Source organism: Pipistrellus kuhlii, unplaced genomic scaffold, assembly GCF_014108245.1.
Source record: "Pipistrellus kuhlii isolate mPipKuh1 unplaced genomic scaffold, mPipKuh1.p scaffold_m20_p_1, whole genome shotgun sequence".
Classification (NCBI taxonomy): Eukaryota; Metazoa; Chordata; class Mammalia; order Chiroptera; family Vespertilionidae; genus Pipistrellus; species Pipistrellus kuhlii.
This window is the reverse complement of record NW_023425404.1, coordinates 50,411,129-50,437,265: the sequence shown is the minus strand read 5'-3', so window position 1 is coordinate 50,437,265 and position 26,137 is coordinate 50,411,129. Positions and strand designations below refer to the sequence as shown.

The 26,137-nt window shown below is 46.5% G+C and overlaps 1 protein-coding gene across 5 annotated transcripts in view; it reads right to left on the bottom strand.

The window, feature by feature from the left end:
- FRMD5 (FERM domain containing 5) overlaps positions 1-26,137 on the bottom strand; it is a 263,050-nt gene that overhangs the window by 37,805 nt on the left and 199,108 nt on the right. For all 5 annotated transcript variants that reach the window (XM_045583148.1, XM_036443779.2, XM_036443770.2 and 2 more), the window contains exon 2: positions 3,930-4,034. In XM_045583148.1, the coding sequence (XP_045439104.1) occupies positions 3,930-4,034 (105 nt within the window). The remainder of the gene's footprint in view (positions 1-3,929; positions 4,035-26,137) is intronic.

The window sequence follows — 26,137 nt, the reverse complement described above, 5'->3', positions numbered from 1 at the left end:
TTTCCCAGTCCTACATGGATGCTTTATAAATGCATCATTGGTGTTTGTTGCTGTTATACTAATCAGGAACCTTGGCAATTTGCAGGGAGCTAGAACTACTGTTACTTGGGTTTGGTTATCTGGAAGTAGCTTAAAACCATTAGTCATGAGTCCTGTGAGGGCAGGAAACTGTCTTGTTTGCACTGGATTGCCCAGCACGGTGTTCAGAATGCAGCTGCCAACGATTTGAAGGAACCAGGCCCATACTGCCCTCTCTCCTGGTTACTTCCGTTTAATGTCACATCTCGGCAGAGTCCTCACTTTGCAGGAAGGCGGCCGGGGTCACGCAGACGGCATCCTGGCCTCCCTCCATCCCAGCTCTCACCTTCTGGGCCGGGCATGGGCCATGCAGTTAATGGACCCAGTAAGAGCCAGTTCTCTCGTCAGCTCCGCATGGATAATCCGGGTTGACATTCTGCTCTCTTGCTTCCTCTGATCTGAGTTCCCACGAGGCTGGCAACTCATTATAGCCACTCAGTGTGGTTAGGAGGCCCTTCTCACGCTACCGGCCCGCCGCGGCTCGGCTTCACTGCGAGGCCAAGGCAGGAGATGAAATTGCAGGGAAACGACGGGGCTTCCAGGAGGCCAGTCTGGAACTTTGTGCGGGGAGAGGAGCCCGCAAGCGTCTGGACTCAGTAAACAGGATGCCCCTAGACGTTCCCCGACAGATGAAAGTAAACCAACAAAGAAACTTGGAAACTAAGAGGAAGGACTTGTAAGATCCATTATGAGCAGAAGGCAGATGGTGCTGAATGACAGAAAGGCTATTGAGGACTTCAGGGGTGAAAACTGAAGAAAGGAGGGAGGCTGGAGGAGAAGGGAGGGGTGGGAAGGGAGTAGAAAGTGGTCACAGCTCGCCCAAGAGATTTTAAGGGTCTGGTAGGAAAATCTTGAAAGGATCCCAAGAATATGGTGATGGCCAGAGCTACCTTTTGCATCTGTCTGGCTAAGTCTGGGTCCCAGCATCACTAGCAAACTGTTAACATGGGTTTGGGGGAGAGGGGTCAGGAGACCAGGAGAAGACCTGCCCCAGGCAAGTTACTTAACCTGCCTGAGGCTTTATTCACTAACCTGGAGCTGGATAACATAATTGTGGATACTCATCTCATTTGTGGCAGGAATTAAATAGCATATGTGACACCCATAGCTCAGCGCCCGATACAACTCAGTGCTCAATACCCACCCGCTGAAGCATTCAGCTCTGTGCTCAGTGCAGAGCCCAGCACGCTGCAGCCACTTCATAAACATTTATTTCTCTTTCCCCACATTTCCTCACCTTTCTCTGTCTCCTGCTCTTAATCCTCATCGCTCCACATTCTCTCTTATTCTCCTCAGGCACGTTCTGGCCCAACTTAAAAATAACGAACAGGACCCTGTGCCCTTTTTTCCTCCCATGCTACTCTCTCTGGGACATGAAGAGACAGAGCTCAGGGTAACTGGCCTTCCTTCTCAAAAAGAGACAGCTCACACCAACAGAATACAAAAATCAACAACAAAGGACCCCGCTGTAAAAACAGCCCGTTACCACACAGCGGACGGACACCGACAGACAGTGCGTGAGGACACACAGCTGCTCGGGGTCTGGCACCTCCTGGGGGCTCACACTGTGGTCCGGGGCTCAGGGCAGGAGTTATGTGAGGGCAGCGGCGCCTTTACAGGCGAAGAGCTAACCTCATACGACCTTCCAAACACCAATGAGGCTCAACATTCTGCTGAGCCGGGAGTAACGACACCTGTCAGCAAGGGGGCGGGGCTTGTGGGAGTGAAGGGGCGCAGTCCTCCTGAGCCTGGCCTACAGCTCAGGTGTTCAGCCCTAACACCCTAAGTGGCACCTGGAGACACAGGGTTCAGAGCAGCAGTTTGCAACCGCTGTGGGGGAAGACGTTCTGAAACATGCGATACCCGGCTACTTAGTCAGGGGCACTGACCTCATTTCCCTGATTGTTAAATAAAAATATGACAGTGTGAACGAACCAACATTATACCTGGTTTGTTTGTTTGTCAGATTGGCAAAAAATATACATTGTCTGTGCACTGCAGAATGTTAGTAATTAGTTTCTGTGTGCCACAAGACGAAGAAGGTTGAAAACAGCTGGCTCAGAGCACCAAAGAACAAAGCAGCACCTGACTCTGGTGTGAAGTGCCCATTCATCGTTAGTGATCTGTGGCCTGGCCACTGCTGGGAGGTTGCGCCCTCTGAGGCTCCCTCCAAGGTCCCTGAGTGGCGACAGAGATGAAGCCCATGTCTGGATCCGTGAAGAAAATGAGTGGGTCCCTCTGGGATTCATGGTGATCGTGTTTGTGGAGGCTGGTAGACAAGACTGGGTGGTGGGCAGGGGTGTAGGGAAGGGAGTCATTGAGGCCTGAATGCTTTTGCATAGTGTACACTTCATGCCAGACAGCTCATCCCCACAGAGAGCAAAGGGCTGATGGACAGCGTTGTAGGAACTGCAGGTGTCTGCTGGTGGGGAGGGGAGGGGAGGGGGAATACGGCACTGCTAACCATGAGCTCGCCCCCTCACCACGCCCTCGGCAACTGGTTCCCACATTCGACCACCTTCCAGGCTTCCTGCTAATGCCAGGGGATGCAGTAATAAATATGACAATGTTCATGCCCTCATAGGGCATATGGGGCACAGAGGAGGGACCCTTGTTCAGAGTGGGGCTTAGGGAAGACTTCTGGAAAAAATAAAAGTCTAGGCTAAGCCGAAACAGGTTTGGCTCAGTGGATAGAGCATTGGCCTGCGGACTGAAAGGTCCCAGGTTCAATTCCGGTCAAGGGCCTGTACATTGGTTGTGGGCACATCCCCATGGGAAGTGTGCAGGAGGCAGCTGGTGGATGTTTCTCTTTCATCGATGTTTCTAGCTCTCTCTCTCTCTTTTCCTCTCTGTGAAAAATCATTAAAATGTATTAAAAAAAAAAAAAGTCTAGGCTAAGACCTTATGTGTGAGAAGGCATGAGCCAGAAGAAAAGTGTAGACTGTGGAGAAGTGAGGCAAGGGGACTGCATAGGCGAAGGCTCTGGGAAAAGACAAGGATGACATGGGGAGCCACAGAGCAGTCTGGCTGGGCCACAGCAGGGAGGAGGAAGGGCACGGGGGTGAAGCTGGAGTGGTGAGCAGCTGCTGGGGATAGCAGACTTGTTCTTCTACCTGTCAGGAGTATCACAGTCCTTGGCAGTGCCCTGTGTCTGAGGAGCCGACCACACAGCCCTGTGTCTGAGGAGCCGACCACACAGCATAGAGCAGGACAAGAACTGCAAGACTTGCAAGGCCCTGAAAGGCCTGTGCCAGTTTGGCTCTCTGTCCTGCTCCGATTGGGGCGGGCTGGCATCTCAGGTGAGGTCCATGTACTAGAAAGGGGGCAGGAGCAGTTCAGCCTGTGACTTGGGCCCTGAGACCACAACTCTAGCTCTACCGCCAACTGGGCAATTTTGGGCAAATCACTTCAGCTCTCCCGGCTGCCATTTCAGCTTCTGCAAAATGGTGAGCAACTCAGTGAGCTCTGCTACGGTGTCTCCAGGTCTCAGAATATGACTAAAGCAATATTTTCGTTGATTTCAGAGAGGAAGGGAGAGAGAGAGATGGAAACATCAATGATGAGAGAGAATCATTGATCGGCTGCTCTCTTGCCCACCCCCCACCGAGGATCGAGCCCGCAATCAGGGCATGTGCCCTGACCAGTGAATTGAACTGTGATCTGGTTCACAGGTCCACACTCAAGCACTGAGCACACCAGCCGGGCTCTCATAATATGACTTGAAGAGATGACACTTACCTGCAGGGTCTGGTTGGTCCCTGACTCCTGAACGCTGAAGGTGAGTGGCAGTTCCGAGCGTCAGGCTTAGTGACCTACCCTCTCCTCCATTTGTGCTTTGCATTTTGACTTACCCGCTGCTTATCGGGGTCCACAAAGCGGATCCCAAAATAGTCCTTTTCAAGTAGGTTCAGGTGGTGGCAAAGAAGGTCAAACAGGTACTGGCCTTTGGCATCTCTCTGCAAGGAAAGAAGTTTCCGTTGAGAAACCAGAGGGCTTCTTCAGTGGGTCATTACACACCGTTTTTAACAGCTGTGTGAGGATGTGGGCGGGGCGCCTGTCCATAAGGAGTCCGGAGTGAGGGGAGCCTGCTTCTGATCTCTAACACACAAAGCTTTCTAGGGCATGTCAGTGTGGAAGGCACCAAGAGCAGCTGGCTCTGCCTCTAAAGTGTATTCTCTCCATTACCAACCTCCCAGGTGAGGCTCACCGCCATCTCTCAACTAGGTCACAGCCAGAGTCTTCCAACCCCTTCTCTGCTTCTGCTCTCTCCCCCTCTCCACCACATTTCAGTCTTTTTAAAAAATGTGTCTTTTAAAATGGAATTTATTTTTTATCCTCACCTGAGGGTATTTTCCATTGATTTTTAGAGAGTGGAGGGGAGGAGGAAAGACTCAGAGAGAGAAACATTGATGTGAGAGGGACACACATTGATTGGTTGCCTCCCGCATACACCCTAAACCAGGGCCAGGATGTAGCCTGCAATCGAGTTACATGCCCCTGACCAGAATCAAACCTGGGACCCTTCCATCCACAGGCCCATGCTCTATCCACTGAGCCAAGCTGGCGAGGTCTGTTTTTAATTTTAGAGAGAGAGGAAGGGAGAAAGGAAAATCAATCTCTGCCTCCTACACAGCCCCTACTGGGGATTGAGCCCACAACTTGGACATGGGCTCTGACTGGGAATCAAACTAGTGACTTCTGTGCGTGCGATGCTCAACCAACTGAGCCACACTGGCCAGGCCACAATTTACTCTTTTTTGCTGAATAAGTGATACAGATACCTAGCAAGATATTAAAACATACAAAAGTATATACTACGAAGCATAAGTCTCCTAGTCACCTGTGCCTCAGTTCCCCTCCCCAGAAGAAACCCCTCACCAGGTCCTTATGTATCCTAAGTGTGGTATAACACAGCCACCCCTATATCCACAGACACCTCCCCTTTAAAAATACATTGGCAGCACATTGCACTCTATTCTGTTCTTGGGATTTCCCCCCATTTGGGGTATCTTGCAAATCCTTCCAAAGCAGTATGAATGGATAAACCTCACAGTTTTTTTTTTTTTGTGTGTGTTTTTCTTTCTTCTTTTTCTTTCTTTCTTCTTTTCTTTCTTTCTTTCTTTCTCTTTCTTTCTTTTCCTTTCTTTCTTTCTTTCTTTCTTTCTTTCTTTCTTTCTTTCTTCTTTCTTTCTTTCTTTCTTTCTTTCTTTCTTTCTTTCTTTTTTCTAATAGAAAAATGGAAGCCTCACATTTTTAACTGCTGCAAACCACTGGAATGAACCTAAATTATCTACCTAGCTCCATGAGGACGGAATTTGTTTCTAATCTTCTGTTACAAACAACGTGGCAATGAGCACGCAGTGACCTTTATTTCCATCACCACTCCTGCTTCACAGGTCGCGGGCTCCTCATTGCTCTCAGAATAAAGCCCACACTCTGATCTCGGCCTCCAAGGCCCTACAGGACAACCTGGCTCCTGCCTCTTCTCTGAACTCGCCCCAAATCACTCTCCTCTCTGCTCTCTGCAAAGCCTCTCTGTTCCTAAATGCTCCAACGCGGTTCTGCCTCTGCAGCTCCTACTCCCTCTGCCCGCACGCTCTTCTCCAGCTCCTCCCTCAGCTCTTCCCTCGCCACTGCTGTCTTTGGGTCTCCGCTCAAATGTGCTCTCTGCAGAGGGGTCCTCCCCTCTCGGATGGCCCCTCCCAGCTCCTTTCTTTCTCATTTATCCTCCTCATGTCCTTCACGGCTCTTATAGTAATCTGTAATTACCCTGGTGATTTGTCTACTTATTTGTTGTCTGTTACTTTCTAGGCTAGGGGTGTCGAACTCAATCAGAGAAGGGGCCAAAATCTAAAATCCAGCCTAAATCGCGGGCCGAATGGTTTACTGAACAGTCATAAACTGTCATTGTGATGGAAACGCAGCGGAGTGCAGTGATGACAGCGCGGTGCGGGCCACATTGCAAGGCCTGGCGGGACGGATTTGGCCCGCGGGCCTTGTGTTTGACACATGTGTTCTAGGCTGTAATATATATATATATTACTGATTTCAAAGAGGAAGGGAGAGAAATAGATAGATAGAAACATCAGTGATAAGTTTGAATCATTGATTGGTTGCCTCTTGTGCACCTCCCACCGCAGATCAAAGCCGCAATCCAGGCATATGTCCTTGACCACAGTTGAACCAGGGACCCTTCAGTCCACACGTCAACGCTCTATCCACTGAGCCAAACCAGCTAGGGCAGGGGCTATAATTTTTCTGAGGGCAGGAGTCTTCCTCCTGAACTTAGCACAGGGCCTGGCATACGGCAGGTACTAAATCCTCAATAATTATTTGTTGATGAAACCAATGACTGAATGAATAGAAGGTAGAGGGTTAGCTGAGAATTTTCACAAAATGTGAGAAAATTAGGCCATTTCTAAACCCATAACCTTCTCCTTCAGGGACCTGCCTGGCAGGTGGATGGCTCGCAGGAAACTGTCAGGACCTCTGGAGCTCTGTGAGCATCCATCTGTGGGCTTGTCCCCAGAGTCTCCATCTCTGGTGGCTGTGTCTAATTCCGCATGCAAATCGAGGTTGTCTTATAAGATCCAAAGCCTCTCACCTGCGCCAAGGCCCTGGGCTATTACAAGAGGGCCTGGCTCTGGTCCATGAAGATTTGCACCTCACCTCTTCCTCTTCTGCTGCCTCACCCCATACTCTCCCAGGAGAACTAGGGCAGAGTATCATCTCTCAGCAAAAATCCTCAGAAACTTATCCTTAGAGGACTGGGAGGATGAGTGGGAGGAAGCCATAAAGACGCCCCTCTCTTCTGCTGGCCTCACACTCCCTCTCACAACATAATTCTGAGGCCCTGGGCCCCGCTCTCCTCCTCCCCACCCCGCCTTTGGTCTCTCACTGGAAAGAGCTACTTTCAGGACAGAGACTTACGAGGAGTCACACCAGGACACAAACCAGGTCTTTCCAAGGATTCCATCAATAACTGCCATTTTGGGCAGGGGCTGCCAGCCATTTCCTTACTGAGCCCCAGGATGTGGGAAGAGCCTAGACTCATTGTTAAGGTTCTTCTGGGAGCAGGGGAATAATTTAACGCCCTCCCGAGCGATCATCCTTCTCAGAGCAGCTGGAAAGGAGTATTAAGAGACAGTCTCTAATGGTGAACATCTTTCTCTACAAATTTTACTTTAAAAAAAATATATATTTTATTGATATTGTACAGAGAGGAAGGGAGAGAGATAGAGAGTTAGAAACATTGATGAGAGAGAGTCATCGACCAGCTGCCTCTTGCACACCCCCCACTGGAGATATGCCCGCAACCAAGGTACATGCCCTTGACCGGAACCGAACCCGGGACGTTTCTGTCCCTAAGCCGACGCTCTATCCATTGAGCCAAACCGGTTTTGGCTACAAATTTTACTTTGCACCAAGCTGGGTGCTACACTGTGCCCAGCTGGGGTGAGTGTTAATGGCTGAAGAAGTTTGCTTCCATACATGTAACCACCGCATTAGCAGGAGCGCGGGGTAGGTGTGGGGAAAACGTGCTTCTGTGATAGAAATCACATGGGCTTTTCTAAGAATCATGTCTTCCATAAATACAGCTCCCGCTCAGGGGCTGGCAGCTCAAACACACTTATAATTCTCCCGCTCAGAGGAAGAAAAGGAAGCCGGAAGTTATGAAAACAGACACATCCCATTACACATTCCCTTTATCAACTTTTTATATAATAGGGATTTTTTTTTTCTTGTGATTTCTAAACATCTGGGGAAACCCCACCAGGAAGTCCCAGTTCCCCTGGGTCTCCATTTCCCAGTGGCAGGTGCATGGTTCTGAGCCGGAGGCTCGGCTCCTGTGTGGACTAGTGAAGAGAGGCATCTTCCTGTGTCGTTCCTCCAGGGTGGGAGGAGGGAGGCGAGGGGAACGGCAGGAGAGGCAGAAACAGAGCTCTGGTTATGGCAGAATTCCTGACGTTTACATTCCCAGCAGGAACACACAACTCAGAGCCCTGCCACTCTTCTGAGTGCTCACATCTGAGGCTGGTGGGGTGCCCTCAGGCAGCCTTGATGGGGAGCGGAAGGGGGGTGACAGTCAGTTGAACCCTCCTGGTGGGCTTCTTAGGACAAGAAGTTGGCAGGGGCAAGAGTTTAGGAATTTTATACCACCTGGCTTTGTGGGCCCCCCTGCACGTCCAGATGCTGGCAGTATCCTCGAACCTCCTCCCTGTGGCCTCCCTGTGCTAAGTCCAGGGCTTTCTGGCATATTCTGTGGCAACCAGTCTTCTCTTTGTTGGATGGCAAAGTCCAGGGAATTCCATCTTTCTTACCCCTTGTCTGCAGTTGCCTCACGCTATGGCTAACCCATGCGCTGTGTGCGGAGTGTTGGGTCATTGATCATTCTGGAGAAACAGGCCTGAGCGTGGACAGGTGATCATTGTGTAGTTGCAATGTCCGGGCTCCAGGCCTGAGGATGTTCACGTTGAGGACAAGTGAGCTGAGGCAGAGCTCCCGCACCAGCTGACCTTCGGAGGGACTCTCTTCCAAAGTCATTGTTGGGTCAAACTAACTTATTAAGCACGTTAGAAAGTAAATTGGCATCTTAGGAACCACAATGGCACCCACATATGAAAGTCAATGCATATAAGTCAGCCCATTTCATCTCTCTTCATGGTGCCCTAGGAATCATTCTGGAACTCTGAGGTGGGGAGAAGTCCTGCTCTCGCTCCTCCCTGGGGCTCCTGGTTTTGTTTCTCGTGGTTTGCTTTAGGGAAGGGGCTGAGGCAGCAAGCAGTGACCCAAATTAGTCGGTTAATTGTATTTTCTGTCTCATAAGCAATACCCTGGGGCAGGAGAGCGGTTTTATTTGAACCCCTTAGGGTCCATCCCAGGAATGCTGGCAGGGTGCATCTCCACGAGAGGGGCTAACACGGAGAGAGCCTTCCCCACCCTCATTAGGCCTCACCTTATTCTATCCAGCTCACCTGTGAGGCAGCCACTTTTAAGAGCAGACTATGTGTGTCTTAAAGAGGGCAAGGGCGAACCGGACTTTCTCAGTTCCAAGCTCCATGCTGTTATAGGGGAGCTGGCCTTGGTTTCCTGGGACCTTAGAGAAGGCAGAGGTGAGGCGGAGGGCAGGGGAAAATGCACACCTGCAGTCCAAAAGCACAGGAGTCCCGGGAGGAGAGAGGCCTCGCCAGGATGGGGTGGCCAGAGGGTGAGAGCTGAACAAGTTGTCCTCAGAGGCCTCTGTCCTAGCTTACCTTTATATTTAAGTGTCTTTTAGGCCAAGGACTTCCTTGCTTTCCTTACCACTGTCCGCTAAGGCCATGAGTGTGTCATGCCTGCTGGTTTCATGCTGTGTAAAAGCATGTTAATGTTACAGAGGAACAGCCACATTCGTTCATCTTCTCAGGGCCATGGCATAAGAATCATGTCTTAAGAGCACAATGAGCTGAAAAGTGTGAATCAATTACGGGGGTGCAGCCCCACCTCCGTGTTCACACGCTACACCCAGCCTAGCTCCCCCAGAGAGAGGACAAGGGGCACACATGCTAGCAGCAGGCCCCCAGATTTCTGAGCCTCGGCACCTACCACACTAATTTGCATTTTCTTTGATGGGAGGGAACCCCCGCTGAGCTCCTGGCCCAGGATGCCACTTTTCTCGCAGAGTCCTAAACCAACAAAATCTGTCCCGGAACTGCTGAAGCTGCGGCGAAAAAGCTTACTCTGGGAGAAGATGGGGAAGTCATTCCGGGGAGAAATGCAGCCACTCTGTCTTCCACAGCAGATTGTCCCAAATGCATGAGGGCCACGCCCAGGCGTGCCTTCTGCTCTCTGCTCTCAGAGAAGGTGGACTCCAGGACTCAGGCCGGCAGGCTGGGGCCTACCAGGCACTCGGTATCTAGGCTAGAGAACCAGGAGGCTGCTGGGGGGCCAGGAGGCCCAGCCCCAGTGCAAGGAAGGCAGAGTTCTGAGGGAGAGGGGAGCAGTGCTTACCCAGACTCCTGCAGCCACTGGCCTCGCCTCGTCCTTAATAAAGGCAATGACCTCTTGCACCAAATACTCCCCAGTCTACATGCAAACTGAGGGAGTTAGGTGATTTTCATGATGCGAATCGCTATCTGCAGGTTCAGATGCCAGGCATGGGGAGCCTCAGGGAGCTGCGTTGGCAGTCCTTGCTTGGGTCAGAGAACTGGCTTAGCTCACTGTCCCACTGCATGCAGAGGATGTGCATGTGGGGCAGGGAAAACACGTCCAATCTGTGTGCAAGTAAATGTCATGGGAGGGAGGACTGAGCGTTCTGTTAGCGCAGATGGCCCAAAACACACTCAACAAGGGCAATTAAGATCCTCTGAGCAGAACCTTCAAACCAGCTGCCGCATAGCTTTAACCGCAGGGTTAATAAGAGGGCTGGACTTATGGAGATATCAGTGATGATGCTTCAAGAGCCAAGGCATGTTGCCCTGCTGGCTTGGCTCAGTGGTTGAGCGTCCTATGAACCAGGAGGTCACGGTGTGATTCCCAGTCAGGGCACATGCTGGGGTTGTGGGCTCTGTCCCTGCTGTGGGGTGTGCAGGAGGCGGCTGATCAATGATACTCTCTCATCATTGGTATTTCTGTCTCTCCCCCTCTCCCTTCCTCTCTGAAATTATATATATGTTGCAAAGCCACAGTTACAAATGCTTCTCTCCCCAGTGCAAGTGGGAAAAAACCTCACTAGAACAACAAAACTGAGAGTCTCTGGAGAGGAATGAGCCAGCGGGGGCCAGGAGTCAGATGTGGAGAGATGGTTTAAGTGCTGAGTCTTGGGAAAGCAGTAGGATAAACCCAAATGTCCCAATAGTGGCACTCTGTCCCAGTGGTGGAGGGCCGGTGCGAGGGCAGGCAAGGGAGGAGACAGATGGCTAGCTCACTTGAGAGTTGTTTCCTTAGTAAACAAATTCAGAACCACACCATGCTCTGGAATAGTGGTTCTAAAACTTGAGTCTGCATCAAAACCACCTGGAGGGCCGTTCAAACTCACAATGCTGGGCCCCCCTCCTAGAGCATCTGGTTCAGGCCTAGTAATTTGCATTTCCAACAAGTTCCAAGGCGAAGCTGAGGCTGGCGGTGTGAGAAGCAATGGACTACATCAGCCTTTCTCCGGCGTCTGTTGGTCACTATCAGCTCTTGGAGTGAAGACTGCTGGGATAGGGGGAGGAAAAAGGATATTTGAACTTTACTACCATGCAGCTGTCAGCACACTTCTCACTTTTCACGTTTTTCTCCTACCATGACTACCAACTTCAAAACATCAGGCTTGTCAGCTAAGCACCACAGGGAAACTCTGCTCCTCCCTGCCAGGGTCTCAAATCCTGCCTTTCATGGCAGTGGGCAGGTGCCCCATTCTGGATGGAAAGTTCAAGTCCTCCGTTACCGCTCCCTTTCAATGGCTAAGTAGCTCAAAACTCTGCACTTTTGCCATGAACTAGATCATCAGAGCACAAAGCTAACAGTTATTATCAGACCTAATTCTGACGGTGCTTCCTTCTCATCTCAGTTCTGCTCTCCTGGCCTCTAGGAGGTGGATGGGAGCTGCCCAGACCTCTGCCTGCTGCTGCCTCTTCCCTGTATCTGTGCTCTTTAAGCTTCTGGGTCAGACTTTTGTCTTGGAGTCATGACCAGCCTTCTCCTCCCTCTCTCTTCCCTGGGTGGGAAGTGGATGCATATCGGATATGTGCCCCGAGGATGTCTTCCAAGGAAAGAAGTCTGTGCTCGGCTCTGAGCAGGGAGTTTGGGGCAGGGGGGAAGTGATGGGAGTGAGAAAAGGCAAATTCTGATTTTGAACTCTTGGGTGAGTCATTTCTCTCGCCCAGCCTCAGTTTCCCTGTGTAAACAATTTCACGTCCTGTTATGTGCCCAGATTCTCTCTTTCTATTATTATTATAGTTGACTAGAGTAATTGTACTCCAGGCCCATCTTCTCTTAAAGGATGACAAAAAGAGAAGTTTTTTTTTCCTCCCAAAAGAAGGATAATTAGGTAGCTTTACAAAGTAGATATTTATTAAGACATTTATTGCAAGTTTAATTAAGTAGAAAACTCAGGGCCATTGCTCAAAGTAAATATAGAGAGTAACTAAACAATTCATTCAATTCTAGAATCTGCCTCCAGCAGGCCAGAGACAGTGCAGACCATTATGTGAAACAGTTATTCTGCTAGGAGTCTGGGCATTTTACATTCTGCTGTGAGCTACAGAAAAATCCTATTAGATCATCCTGTGCATGCCCCCAGCCTTGTACAGTGAGGACTGTTTCGGATCTTCCCAGAATGCACCTGCGGCTCTGCCTCCCCCTCTTCTCCCCAGGCCCATGGTTTCCTAGGCTACACCCAGGTGGCAGTGGGCTCCTGAATTGCTATCTGGAAGGGCCTTGGGGTGGGGGTGATGGAATAAGGTTTTATTTGCATGGCCTCGTATATAAGATTGAGAACTATCCAATAAAGAAGGGATAGGGGATGACACAGATGAGAAGGGACTGATAAAGTGTCCCTTCACCTCATCCTGCATGATCCTAAACTCACTCCGAGACAGAGCTTCTGAATCTGGGCTGAGGTAGAAGTTAAGGGTGAGTGCCCTCAGTCCCGGAACTTGTTCGTTTCCTGAGGGTTCTTCCAGGTGTAATACCTCAGTGGCTGAGCAGCAAAGAATGCCTCTTGGTCTATAAATAATTCTCGGGTTTGGAAATGTATCACCTAATGTGCTCTGGGGTGGGGCGAGGATGACCAGACCCTCACGGCATCAGGTAAAACCATGGTCCAGGCCTTGCAGTGGGAAGGAGAGCAGAGGGGCAAGAGAAGTGGCCTGAAGAGCAGGGGTGAGTGCAGGAGAAGCAAGAGCCTTAGCTCAGCAGTTTCCCCTGAGGCCTCTGGCACATCCCTGCCACCACCGAGCCTTTGCGTGGCAAGGCCACCGATACGGAGACCAGGAGAGCCCTCAGGGCTGCACAGCAACACCGGTCGAGGTGTCACCACTGAAAATACCTTGCACATCTGCTGCAAACTCAGTATTGTGTAATTTGAAGGCCAAGAAAAGGATGACAAACCATTAGGAAAAACGCTAAATGCAATATACAGCTGGCCCGTGAACAATGCGGTGTGTGGGGCACCGACACCCTCCCACCCCCTGCTGAAAATCTGAGGACACGTTTGACTCCAGTTGGCCCTTCACATCTGCAGATTCAACCAACTGTGAAACAGTATTTTCAATCCACACTTGGGTATCCGCAGGTAAGAATGGGAAAATACTGTTTTGATCCTTGGCTGGTTGACTCACGAAACACATGGACATGAAGGGCCAACTGTATTTATTGGAAAATATCTGCGTATAAGAGGACTCACTCAGTTCAAACCTGTGTTGTTCAAGGGTCAACTGTCTGTCTATCAACGGCCTCTGTTGGGCAAGGCACTACCTATGCGTTTTCAGGGCTGCAGGGACCTGGGCTTTAGAGACACCCGAAAAGTGACTTAGAAAAAGCCCGCTTCCTTCCTCTCATCTCACGGCCCTTACCTGTCCTACGGCTGCCCCTCCCGCATTTGTGTCCACTTTCTTCTTCATTACCCGGAGAGATGGAAGTATGCTACCCACCGTTTGCACTCGTGGTGCACAGGAGCCTTGTACTTCCTGAGGAGCATCTGCTAATTAACTACTAAGTGACGTGGCCAGGCTAATAGCGGGAGATTAGCACTAGCTAATCTTATGAGCTCTTCCCTCCTGGGTCTTCAACTCCTAAAACCCAGTGAGAGGAGTGTAGGAAACAACTGAGAAGAATCGTATTGGGGTAAGACTGTTCCTGGAGATGGAGTCCCCATCCAAAGCAGAAATTCATTAACCCTAGATATTCATTTCAGGATCGGTCCCCCAGGTATCACCTTTAGTCTAGTTTGCTGTACTTGAGAGGGACAGGGGCTCCCAGCCTCAACATCATCGCGTACCACACAGATGCCTACGGCATAGCCAGCCACCCACACAGTCACGGGACACAGAAACGGGGCTCCACTTTTAGGAAGGCGGAGGAGGGGGGAGGAGGAGGGCTCCTTGCCATTGGATGGGGAATGAAAAGCTCAATCATCTTGGAAAAGACTAATCATTACACCTGCTTAATTATATCAATGTCAATCTCATAGCCAGTTCTTTTTAGGAAGTTGATGTTGTTCCATGTTTCTGGGTTCCTGTGGGCTAGGATTTAGGATGCCTTTAACTTCTGGAAATGATCCAACGCCCTGGTACGGGCATATCCCATATGTCTCTAGGGAACCTCCTCTTTCCCTTCTCGTTCTTCCTGAAGCTCTGCCTGTCTTTCTAAGACATTTCCTGACACCCGGTCAAGGTGCCACCGAGTATTCTTTGGGCTTCAGCGCCTTGGGTCACTGGTTAACAAACACAGGACTGGATGCCTGCCTGCCTTATCACTTGCCACAGGTCAGGCTCCTCAGGAAGGTACTCTGGGAGGGAGTTGAGCATGCAGGATGTTTTTAGGATGTGCTCTTAGGATCATGGGAAGGACTGAACAAAGCTGGGATAGGCAGCGGGAGAAGCTGAGCTATGACACAGGCCTCATGTGGAGTCGGCTGGACCATGGGAAGCTCTGGAGCTAGAACGATCCTTCAGAGTTGCTTTGAGTTCTGCCAGAATAGCCCCGCCTTTTGTACCCCTGCCTTAAGCAGTCACTGGGTAGGGACCACTGCCAATGGCACTCCCAAGGGGGACCGGGTGGGATATCTGAGTCTATCAAATCTCTCTCGACGCAAACCCAAAATCACACTACCGTTTCTTTTTCTTTTTTTTTTAATTAAAAAAATATTTTTTATTTTCCATTGATTTCTTTTTCTTTTTTTAAATTTTTAAAAGTAAGTCTTTATTGTTCAGATTATTACAAATGTGATCCTCTTCCCCTGCTCAATTGCTCCCCTCCACCCTCTGTCCTTTCCCCATCCCCCATTGTCCTCATCCATAGGTGCACAGTTTTTGTTCAGTCTCTTCCTGCACCCCCATTCCCCTTTTCCCTGAGAATCGTCAGTCCACTCCCCTTCCATACCTCTGATTCTATTATATTCAACAATTATTATTGTTCATAAGATTTTTTAACTCCCTTGGTTTTTAGATTCACTTGTTGATAGTTACGTATTTGTTGATCATAATTTTTTATCTTTATCTTCTTCCTCTTCCTAAATAACCCCCTTCAACAATTCATATCATTCTGGTTTGGTGGTGATGAACTCTTTTAGCTTTTTTTTTATTTGTGAAGCTCTTTATCTGTCCTTTGATTCTGAGTGATAGCTTTGCTGGGTAAATTATTTTTGGCTGTAGGTTCTTGGTATTCATCACCTTGAATATTTCTTGCCATTCCCGTCTGGCCTGCATGGTTTCTGTTGAGAAATCAGTTGACAATCGTATGGGTGCTCCTTTATAGGTAACTACCTCTTTTTCTCTTGCTGCTTTTAATATTCTCTCTTTGTCTTTTGCTCTTGGAATTTTAATTATGATGTGTCTTAGTGTGGTCCTCTTTGGATTCTTTTTGTTTGGGGTTCTGCGGGCTTCCTGGACTTGTAAGTCTATTTCTTTCCCCAGGTGGGGGAAGTTTTCTGTCACCATTTCTTCCAGTATTCTTTCAGTATCTTGCTCTCTCTCTTCTGGAACCCCCATAATTCTGACGTTGGTTTGCTTGAAATTGTCCCAGAGGTTTCTTACACTAGCTTCAACTTTCTGGATTCTCTTATCTTCTCGCTTCTGCAGAGGAGTGTCCTCTGGCTCTTTGTGTTCTAAATCTTTGTCTTGATTCTTGTGATCTTCCAGTCTGTTTTTAGGACTTTGTATAATATTTTTTATTTCAGACAATGTTTTCTTCATTTCTAGTTGATCCCTTTATTATTTCTAGTTGCTCCCTTTTTAATTTTTTTTTTAATTTTTAATTTTTTAAAAATATATTTTATTGATTTTTTTTGCCCCCCTCCCTCCATACATACCATCCCTCCCCAGAGTTTTATGTCCATTGGTTGTACTTATATGCATGTATACAAGTCCTTCGGTTGATCTATTATCTCCCCCAAATCTCCCTCCCCTCCCCGCTGTAATTTGACAGTCTGCTTGTTGCTTTACTGTCTCTATATCTATCTTTTGGTTCATCAGTTTATAATGTTCTTTATTATCCATAAATGAGTGAGGTCATGTGGTGTTTCTCTTTCATTGATTGGCTTATTTCACTCAGCATGATGTTCTCCAATTCCATCCATGTTGCTGCAAATGATGAGAATTCCTTCTTCTTTTTTTTTTTTTTTTTATTAATTTATTTATTTATTTATTTTTTACATATTTTAATGATTTTTTTTGCCCCCCTCCCTCCCTCCCCCATAGCCCCTCCCTCCCCATAGTTTTATGTCCATTGGTTGTACTTATATGCATGTATACAAGTCCTTCGGTTGATCTATTATCTCCCCCAGATCCTCCTCCCCTCCCCGCTGTAATTTGACAATCTGCTTGTTGCTTTACTGTCTCTATATCTATCTTTTGGTTCATCAGTTTATAATGCTCTTTATTATCCACAAATGAGTGAGGTCATGTGGTATTTCTCTTTCATTGATTGGCTTATTTCACTCAGCATGATGTTCTCCAATTCCATCCAGGTTGCTGCAAATGATGAGAATTCCTTCTTCTTTATGGCAGCATAGTATTCCATTGTGTAGATGTACCACAGTTTTTTGATCCAATCATCTTCTGACAGGCAGTGAGGTTGTTTCCAAATTCTGGCTATTGTAGATCGTGCTGCTATGAACATAGGGGTGCATATATCCTTTCTGATTGGTGTTTCTAGTTTCTTGGGATATATTCCTAGGAGTGGGATTACTGGGTCAAATGGAAGTTCCATTTTCAGTTTTTTGAGGAAACTCCACATTGTTCTCCACAGTGGTTGCACCAGTCTGCATTCCCACCAGCAGTGCATGAGGGTTCCTTTTTCTCCGCAACCTCGCCAACACTTGTCGTTTGTTGATTTGTTGATGTTGGCCGTTCTGACAGGTGTGAGATGGTACCGCATTGTTGTTTTGATTTGCATCTCTCAGATAATTAGTGACTTTGAGCATGTTTTCATGTGCCTTTTGGCCTTCCTTCTGTCTTCTTTTGAAAATATTCTATTTAGGTCCATCGCCCATTTTTTAATTGGATCATTCATCTTCCTTTTATTTATAATAGTTGTATAAGCTGTCTGTAGATGTTGGAGATTAAACCTTTATCAGTGGTAACATTTGCAAATATGTTCTCCCACACAGTGGGCTTTCTTGTTGTTTTGTTGATGGTTTCTTTTGCTGTAAAAAAGCTTTTTATTTTGATGTAGTCCCATTTGTTTATTTTCTCTTTAGCTTCCATTGCCCTAGGGGTAGTATCAGTGAAGAAGTTCTTTTGGCATATGTCTGAGATTTTGCTGCCCGTGGATGCTTCTAGTATTTTTATGGTTTCCCGCCTGATGTTTAAGTCCTGTATCCATTTTGAGTTTATTTTTGTGTATGGTGTAAGTTGGTAATCTAGTTTCATGTATCCGTCCAATTTTCCCAACACCATTTATTGAAGAGATTGTCTTGATTCCATTGTATATTCATGCCTCCTTTGTCAAATATTAATTGAGCATAGTGATTTGGGTTGATATCTGGGTTCTCGATTCGATTCCATTGATCTATATGTCTGTTCTTGTGCCAGTACCAGGCTGTTTTGAGAACAGTGGCTTTGTAATACAGTTTGAAGTCTGGTATTGAGATCCCTCCTACTTTTCTCTTCTTTCTCAGAATTGCTGTGGCTATTTGGGGTCTTTTATTGTTCCAAATGAACTTTTGGAGAGTTCTTTCTAGGTCAGTGAAATATGCTGTTGGTATTTTAATGGGGAGTGCATTGAACCTATAGATTGCTTTAGGAAATATGGACATTTTGATGATGTTGATTCTACCAATCCATGAGCATGGTATGTTCTTCCATCTCTTTACATCTTCCTCTATCTCTTTTTTCAGTGTCATGTAGTTTTCCGCATATAGGTCCTTTACTTCCTTAGTTAAATTTATTCCTAGGTATCTTAATTTTTTTGGTGTGATAGTAAATGGAATTGCTTTTTTAGTCTCCGTTTCTGTAATTTCACTGTTTGTGTATAGAAATGCCATGGATTTCTTGGCATTAATTTTGTATCCTGCTACATTGCCAAATTCATTTATTAAGTCAATTAGTTTTTTAATGGAGTCTTTTGGTTTTTTTATGTACAATATCATGTCATCTGCAAATAAGGATAACTTTACTTCTTCTTTTCCAATGGATGCCTTTTATTTCCTCCTCTTGTCTATTTGCAATGGCTAGTACTTCCAGTACTATGTCAAGCAGGAGTGGTGAGAGTGGGCATCCCTGTCTTGTTCCTGTTCTTAGAGGGAATGGTTTTAGTTTTTGCCCATTGAGTATAATGTTGGCTGTGGGTTTATCATATATAGCTCTTATTATATTGAGGTATGATCCTTGTACTCCCACCTTGTTGAGAGTTTTTATCAGGAAAGGGTGTTGGATTTTATCAAATGCTTTTTCTGCATCAATTGATATGACTATATGATTTTATCTTTCAATTTGTTTATGTGATGTATCACGTTTATTGATTTGTGGATATTGTACCATCCTTGCATTCCTGAAATAAATCCTACTTGGTCTGGATCTTTGTGATGCTCTGCTGGAGCCGATTTGCTAGAATTTTGTTGAGGATTTTGGCATCTACGTTCATGAGGGATATTGGCCTGTAAATCTCTTTCATTAAGTTGTCTTTTTTATGGTTTTGGTATTAGGGTGATGCTGGCTTCATAGGAGTTTGGTAGTGTTCCTTCCTCTTGAATTTTTTGGAATAGTCTGAGGACTATTAGTTCTTCCTTGAATGTTTGGTAAAACTCTCCTGTGAAGCCATCTGGCCCTGGGCTTTTGTTTTAGTTGCTCCCTTTTCATATCCTCATAGGTCTCATTTATTTTATCAGCCTTTTAAAGGATATTATTGAATAACCTTATAACTGTAGTTTTGAACTCAAATGTCCAATCTTTTATTTTACTCCATCTCCTTCCTTTGTGTCCTTCCTCTTGTCTGCATTTTAGTTGTTTCCCTTATTTGATGGAATAGCTTTGTTTGGTAGGTGTTCTGGTAGAGCTTAGTAGCACAGCCTTCCCAGTTACCAGCGGTGGACAGTCTTGGTGTAGCCCTTTGTGGGCTGTGTGTGCAGTCTTGTTGTTAAGCCTTGCTTATTGTTGGTATCACTGGGAAGCGTTGATCTCCAAGCCAATTGGCTGTGAGGATCAACAGTGTCTCAGCTAGGAGGGTTTCTGTACTCTGCTTGGATAGGGCAGACAATCTTTGGTTCCCTGTCAGTCTTGCCTTAGAAAAGTCCTGTTCGTGGAGAGTTTCGGAAGATTGGTTGCAGGCGCGCGAACCTCTTTGGTAAAGGCGCAGACAAGCTTTGGGTTCCTGCCAGTTCCTCCTTAGAAAAAGCCAGCCTCTTGGAGAGCTTCTGCGCTCAGCCACAGATGGGGCGGAGTCTTTGGCTGGTGCAGACAAACTTTGTTTTCCCTACAGCTCCTCCCTAAGTCCCGCAGTAATGGCCTCTGGCTTCACACACCTCCGAGAGATCTCTGCCCACTGCCTGACAGTCTGGCCTTACACTACCATTTCTTAAGAGCCTACCATGTGCCAAGCATTCTACAAGCATTATCGATAGTGCCTCGAACAATTCCATTAAAAAGGAGTTCTAGTTACTCCATTTTTACACAAGAGGAAACTAAAGCTCAGTGGAGTTAAGTTACATGCCTAAGACCACACAACTAATATGTGACCTCAAGCCCAGGCCAGCCTTGCCCCAAAGTTCACACTCTTCCCGTTATGCTGAACTCTCATCTGCCGATTTTCTCACATGGCTCCTGCACAAGCAGCCTACAGCTCCCTCCTTCTGTGTAGCTTTGGGTTGGATTTGTAATCCTCTGATTATATGTCTCATTATGTGGCTGAAGATTAGCAACAGCTAATCTTACCTGGGCCCATTGCTTGAATTCTTTTCTGAATTCTCTGGATCTCTTAGACCTGGGCACTATCGGCCTGCTTCACACTGAAAACCACTCTTAGAAAAAAAGTCCAGATGCTGGGCTTGCAAGGGGGAAATCTTCAAAACCTAACAGAAAACCAGTGACTTAATCAACCATATTTGAAGATGATAAGAATGAGCAGCATTTAAAGCCAGATTTCTTACTTTTTTTCTTTTAGGTATTGGGATATCAGAACATTTCCAAATTTCTATATTCCAGAGATTAGATATCAGCTCGTAACAAATCCCAACACGAGAAGTTACATGCACCCTTTCTATATCCCCAAAGGCAGTTATCAGTCTTGTTCTTCCTTTCTATACTCCAGAGAGCCCTAATCTTCAACATGATGTGTGTAGGCCAGAGGAAGTCATTGGCTCATTACAAGAAAAGCTGCTGCTTCAGCCAAGTGATACATCATTGGCAAGTCTGCTGGGCTCTGGGGGTTTTCTCTCCGGGTATATGTCTCCTATGTCGTCGTCTGAGCTGCTCTTTTCAATCCATCAGAGATGCTTTCTCAGACGTGCATGTGGCACCTGACCGTGCAAGCGGCCCAGTTGGCGGAACAGGCTCTGGAGCAGCCTCCTCACATATGCAAGTCCTCCCTGCACTTCAAGTAAGAATTCTTTCGAGGCCAAATTACTTATACCTACTCTCCCTGTCCGGAGACGCTAGAGATGAATGATGAGTTGGCTGCCTCAGTTTTCCACTAACTAGAGGCAAACAGAATTTTTGGGTAGGAAGAATCTCTCACAAATCATAACGGGATGATATAGTATGTCATCACCTGCATATGTACAAGGTACAGGGATAGTTGGACGGAATGAGACTACCAGAAAGATCACACCAAGGAAGTGATTTACAAATTGAGTCTTGAAGGATATGTAGAAGCTTGCCAGCCAAGGAGTGGGCAAACAGCAGGGGCAACTGTGTGTGCAGAGCAGGGCATGTTGTAGGAATTTTAGCCGCCTGCGCTGGTGGAAGAAGGTCTGCTGAAGGACGTCAATGTGGAGAGAGGCAGACAAGGGCCCGGTGGCAAAGGGGCTCGAACGGCATGCGGAGGACTTCATTCTGCAGGTGAGGGCACGGGGTGGGAAGACTGAGATTTCATGTTGCTGGAGGAGGACTGGCAGATGGTAAGGAAGGCCAGTTGGAAAATCACTATAAAAATCCAAGGGAGCTCCGAGGGGCACCCAAACTAAGATTATGGCAAAGAGGGTAAAATGTGACGGGTTAAAGAAATATTTAAGTGGTAGAATAGTGTTTAAGTGACTAATTTGAAGAGGGGTGTGAATGAGAAGTAGGAATGGGAAATAATTTCCACAATTTCAATTCAGCAAGGAGCCTGGAGGAATAGGTTGAAAAGCTATCTTTAAATAGAGCGTAATCATGATGACTTTAGTGAATGGGTCACTAATTCTTCTAAGGCTCTGACTATTAAATTAAGGGAAGAATTAAGATTTCTTAGATCAGTCATTACATTGATTTGTTTTAAGAGTACACTGTTTAGGAAGATTTAGTCTTTTAAAAAATGCTTGCTAGAATACATTTTTTTTTTTCTTGTCCATACCATGGTTGAATTCAGTTATCAAAGCACAGAAATCATCCTATATAATAAAAGACTAATATGCAAATCGACTGAACAGCAGAACGACTGGTTGCTATGATGCACACTGACCACTGAGGGTGGTGGTGGTGGTGCAGATGCTCAATGCAGGTGCTGCCCCCCGGTGGTCAGTGTGCTCCCACAGGGGAGAACCACTCAGTCAGAAGCCGGGCCCTTATCTGACAAGCACAGCAGCGGTGGCGGGTGCCTCTGCCACCTCTATGGCAGTGCTAAGGATGAGCGGGGAGCAGGTCTAAGCCATCAGTTAGACATTCCCCGAGGCTCCCAGACTATGAAAGGGCAAACGCTGGGCTGAGGAATCCCCTCCCCCGCCACGGTGCACAAATTTCATGCACAAGGCCTCTAGTGTTTATATAAATAGAGATGTGTACAGTTCTTTAAAGCAAATTTCAGATGCTCTCTTCTGAGCTTCCATAGCATTTGGGCCATATTCTCCATCTTACTACATTGTAATTATTGACTAGTTTGTCATGGAGACAGGGCAGGTGGGGCAAGGACGTAGTCAAATTCCTTTTGGTATGCCTCATCCTTGAACTACAGTGGCCACTCAAGACACGAATCTTGACTGTATAAAAGCTGTGAAAATGAAAGTAGTTGGGTATCTCTACAAATCCCACCCCAAGTCCCCTTTTCCCAGACTGGCCAGCAGAGCTGAAACTAACTCTGCACAAAAACTATGGGCATGCTCCGGCTCTGGGAGCTGGGTCTCTGCACTAACTTCAAGTTGTATATTGGTGGACCTGACCATGGAGAGTCAATTCTAGGCACAGAAATATATATGAAGATTTAGCTCATCAGCAGGAGCTATGGAGGCAATATTTTTTCAACTCTTAAGATTCTGACTCAAAAAATATAATGAGAAAATTACTGGTGCTCATGTTTATGGTCAAATTAACCAGTACAGGTGCAAAATGTTTTCACTTGAAGTTGAATCTCAAAAGCCTCATTTGCATTTTCTCTCACTTGAGGATATTGTTAGAAAAAGCCAGGATTGCTAGTACAGGGATGAAGGAAGAAGGTATTTCATCTTTGGTTCTTCTAAGTTGAATGAAATATTTTAAATTAATCATCTGTCAGTAGGAGATTTGTCCATATGCTCTTTACAAATTACAGTTGCTAGAAATTTATAATTTAAGAATTTATGAAGGTCAAAAATATGGAATTCCAACTAATATCTGAAATGAGAGTCTCAAAGACAAGAGTCCCTCGTCTCTGCCCCTTCCCTCTCCTAGAGCAATCTCGTGTAAGGGCTACTGCGGAGAGGCAGACATTTCCAAATGCAGTAACACTGAAACTCAGTATGAGTTTTAACAACTTGCTTTTCAGAGTCTATGGGCTTTGACAATCTAAATTTAGATTTGCTTAATGGAATGGCTTTGCTTTAAAAAACAGATTTTTATCAAGGGCATTATAACCCTATTCTCCCTGAAATTTATTTAACACTAGAGGCCCGGTGCACGAAATTGGTGCACGGGGGGGGGGGGGGGGGAGGAGATATCTCCCTCAGCCCAGCCTGTACCCTCTCCAATCCAGGACTCCTTGGGGGATGTCTAAACCGGCAGTCAGACATCCCTCTCACAATCCTGGACCGTTGCTCCTAATTGCTCATCTGCCTGCCTGCCTGGTCACTCCTAACTGCCCCCTCCCCATGGCCATGGTCACCCCTTACTGTCCCCTCCCTCAACTGCCCCCCTCTGCTAGCCTGGTCGTCCCTAACTGCCCCCTCCTGATGGCCTAGGCCCCCCACCACAACTATCCCTCCACCAGCCTGGTCACCCCTCACTGTCCCCCAGCCAATGGAGGGAAGGGCTGAGGGCTGGGATGGTTGAGGGGAAAAGTTGAAAGTCCTGCGAGATGGGCAGGGAGTCTCCAGGACAGAAGGGGTCTCAGACTCATCCTGTCCTCTTCTTTTCCCCTGCTCTCCACATGGCGGTCACATGGCCTTCCCTCTGTTGCTCAGACACTCCCAGCTCATTTTGAAAGACAGAGGCACTGAATGATGACTTCGTTAATTTATTTACTAAAGCTAATTAAAGTAGATACTTTGGAAGTCTCAGGTAATTTCAGTCTTTAAAACAGTGGATGACACAATTCAAACAGGAAACTCATTCTCTTGTTTCACTTATAAGCTAAAAAGTACAGTTTTTTTTTTTTTTAATTCCCAAACATTTTTGTCAATTTGGAGTGAATTAATCCAAAAAGGAGGAAAAAGTTTCTTTTCATATCTGCAGAAGTGACCATTTTTCAAGTTATCACTTGAGTAGAATTTAAAGAATACTGGTAGTTAGGTGCCTTCTATTTCATTGTATGATATCTATTAAAATCTCAATTTCCTTATAGAAATGTCTTGAATGATTTATTTTTAGCAAACATTACACAGGGATGTCTGCTGAATATTTACCTTAGATCTGAGAGTATTATAACCCTATTATAACCCAACAAAAATTTCCATTTATGCTGTATTCTAAACTCCATATATTTAGACGTTATCTCAATACCATGCTGATAACCTTGAGTTATCAGTTAAAATTGACAGTTATAACTGTCTTCCTATAGAGTTTATGTGCTGTTTTACAAAAATAAAATCCATGTGAAATTTAACACTGATGGTTATTATGATTCCTGGTTTTTAAAAAAAATATTTTATTCATTTTTTTACAGAGAGGAAGGGAAAGGGAGAGAGAGTTAGAAACATAAATGAGAGAGAAACATCAATCAACTGCCTCTTGTACACCCCATACTGAGTATGTGCCTGCAACCAAGGTACATGCCCTTGACCGGAGTTGAACCCAGGACCCCTGATTCCGCAGGCCGACACTCTATCCACTGAGCCAAACCAGTTAGGGCTATGATCCCTGGTTTTAAGGTGGTTTCAAGGAATAGGAAAGCATGAAAAACAAAAGGAAGAATGAACAAACAATGAAGAAAGATGGAGGTGGGCAGGAATGCGTAGATTGGCGGACTGACAGAGTGATTCAGAAATGCAAAGAGAGAAGCAGCATCACAGCCAGGAGGAAGCAGCCAAAACACAGAGTGTCTGACAGAGCACGCACAGTCCTGGGAAAGTGTAAGTTTTGCTAAGTTCAATTTTTCTTGTTACTGAGGCAGAGGCAGCTGGGATACATGAAAATGAAGAGATAACTAAAACCCTACCACATTTCAAACACCTCTAGTAAACTAAAAAGCTTTACCTCAGCTGTTAGCAAAAGCTAACATGTGGCCATTCTGAGGATTGTTAAATAGCTTTCGTTGGGGTTAATCTCCACCCTCCCCCATCTCCAGTGGAGATGCCAAGTAAGAGGGGTGGGGAGGAAGGGAGACAGCAAGCACATGCTAACTGAATGCTGACTGAGTGGCAACTGTGTCAGACACTGTGTTAAGCATTCACATGTATTCTTTCATCACTATGATAATCGTTTCCCCATCTGGTAAATGAGAATGGTAAGCTCATTGAACAGAAAACTAAGCACAGAGAATGTAGGTAACTTGTTTATTATCACACAGTAAATAACGGAGCTGGGAACCAGACCCAAGCCGTTTAAATACAAACTTTGAATACGTAATCACTGTTCCATGTGGCATTTTCCAAATAACCAAGTTAGGAGGACAAACGGGACTGAAAGTGAGCTGGGCCCTCACACCTGGCGGTTGCATGGAAGGCTGTCAGGATGTGGCGGTAGGCGTCCGAGTGGGTCACAGCTCGTCGGTGTAACCTCTGACAGCCGCCATTATTTTTAAGTGAGGGGGGTGGGAACCTTACCTGAGCCTAGTAATCCTTTCTCCTAAATTCAAACAGGGACATATTAACGAGTTAAAGATGCTTGGATTTTTGACATGTTTACTTCAATATATTACAATGTCTACTAAATGTCAAATACCCCTTGAGGGAAAACATTCCAGTAGCGTGGTGATTGCATCACGTAGCAATTATGAGGCTAACTTCTAAAGCGGTTTCCACAAAGAGGGCGTAATTTTTTCAAAGTATGTATAAAAAACCTCCTCCACACACCAAAGCTCTCTATCTACATAGAAGATATCTTCAAATCATGTTCCTGTTTTTTTATTCAGGCTCTATTTATAAGCAACTGGTTCTCAGAATGCTTCAGAAAGGCCAGGCCTCACGCTGTCCTCTCACTGACAGGCCTCGGAGCAAGAGAGGCCCACACACGTCGCCGGCACAACCCACTTGCGCTCGGACCCTGCAATGAGTCACACGCACATTTCCTAAGGACCTCCGAGGGTTGCAAATGGGATGAAATGAAAATAGCCAAAGGTTCAGGGTCGGCCACCTTCGTCTCTTTCCTACCTGCCACCTGTCCACAGGTCATTA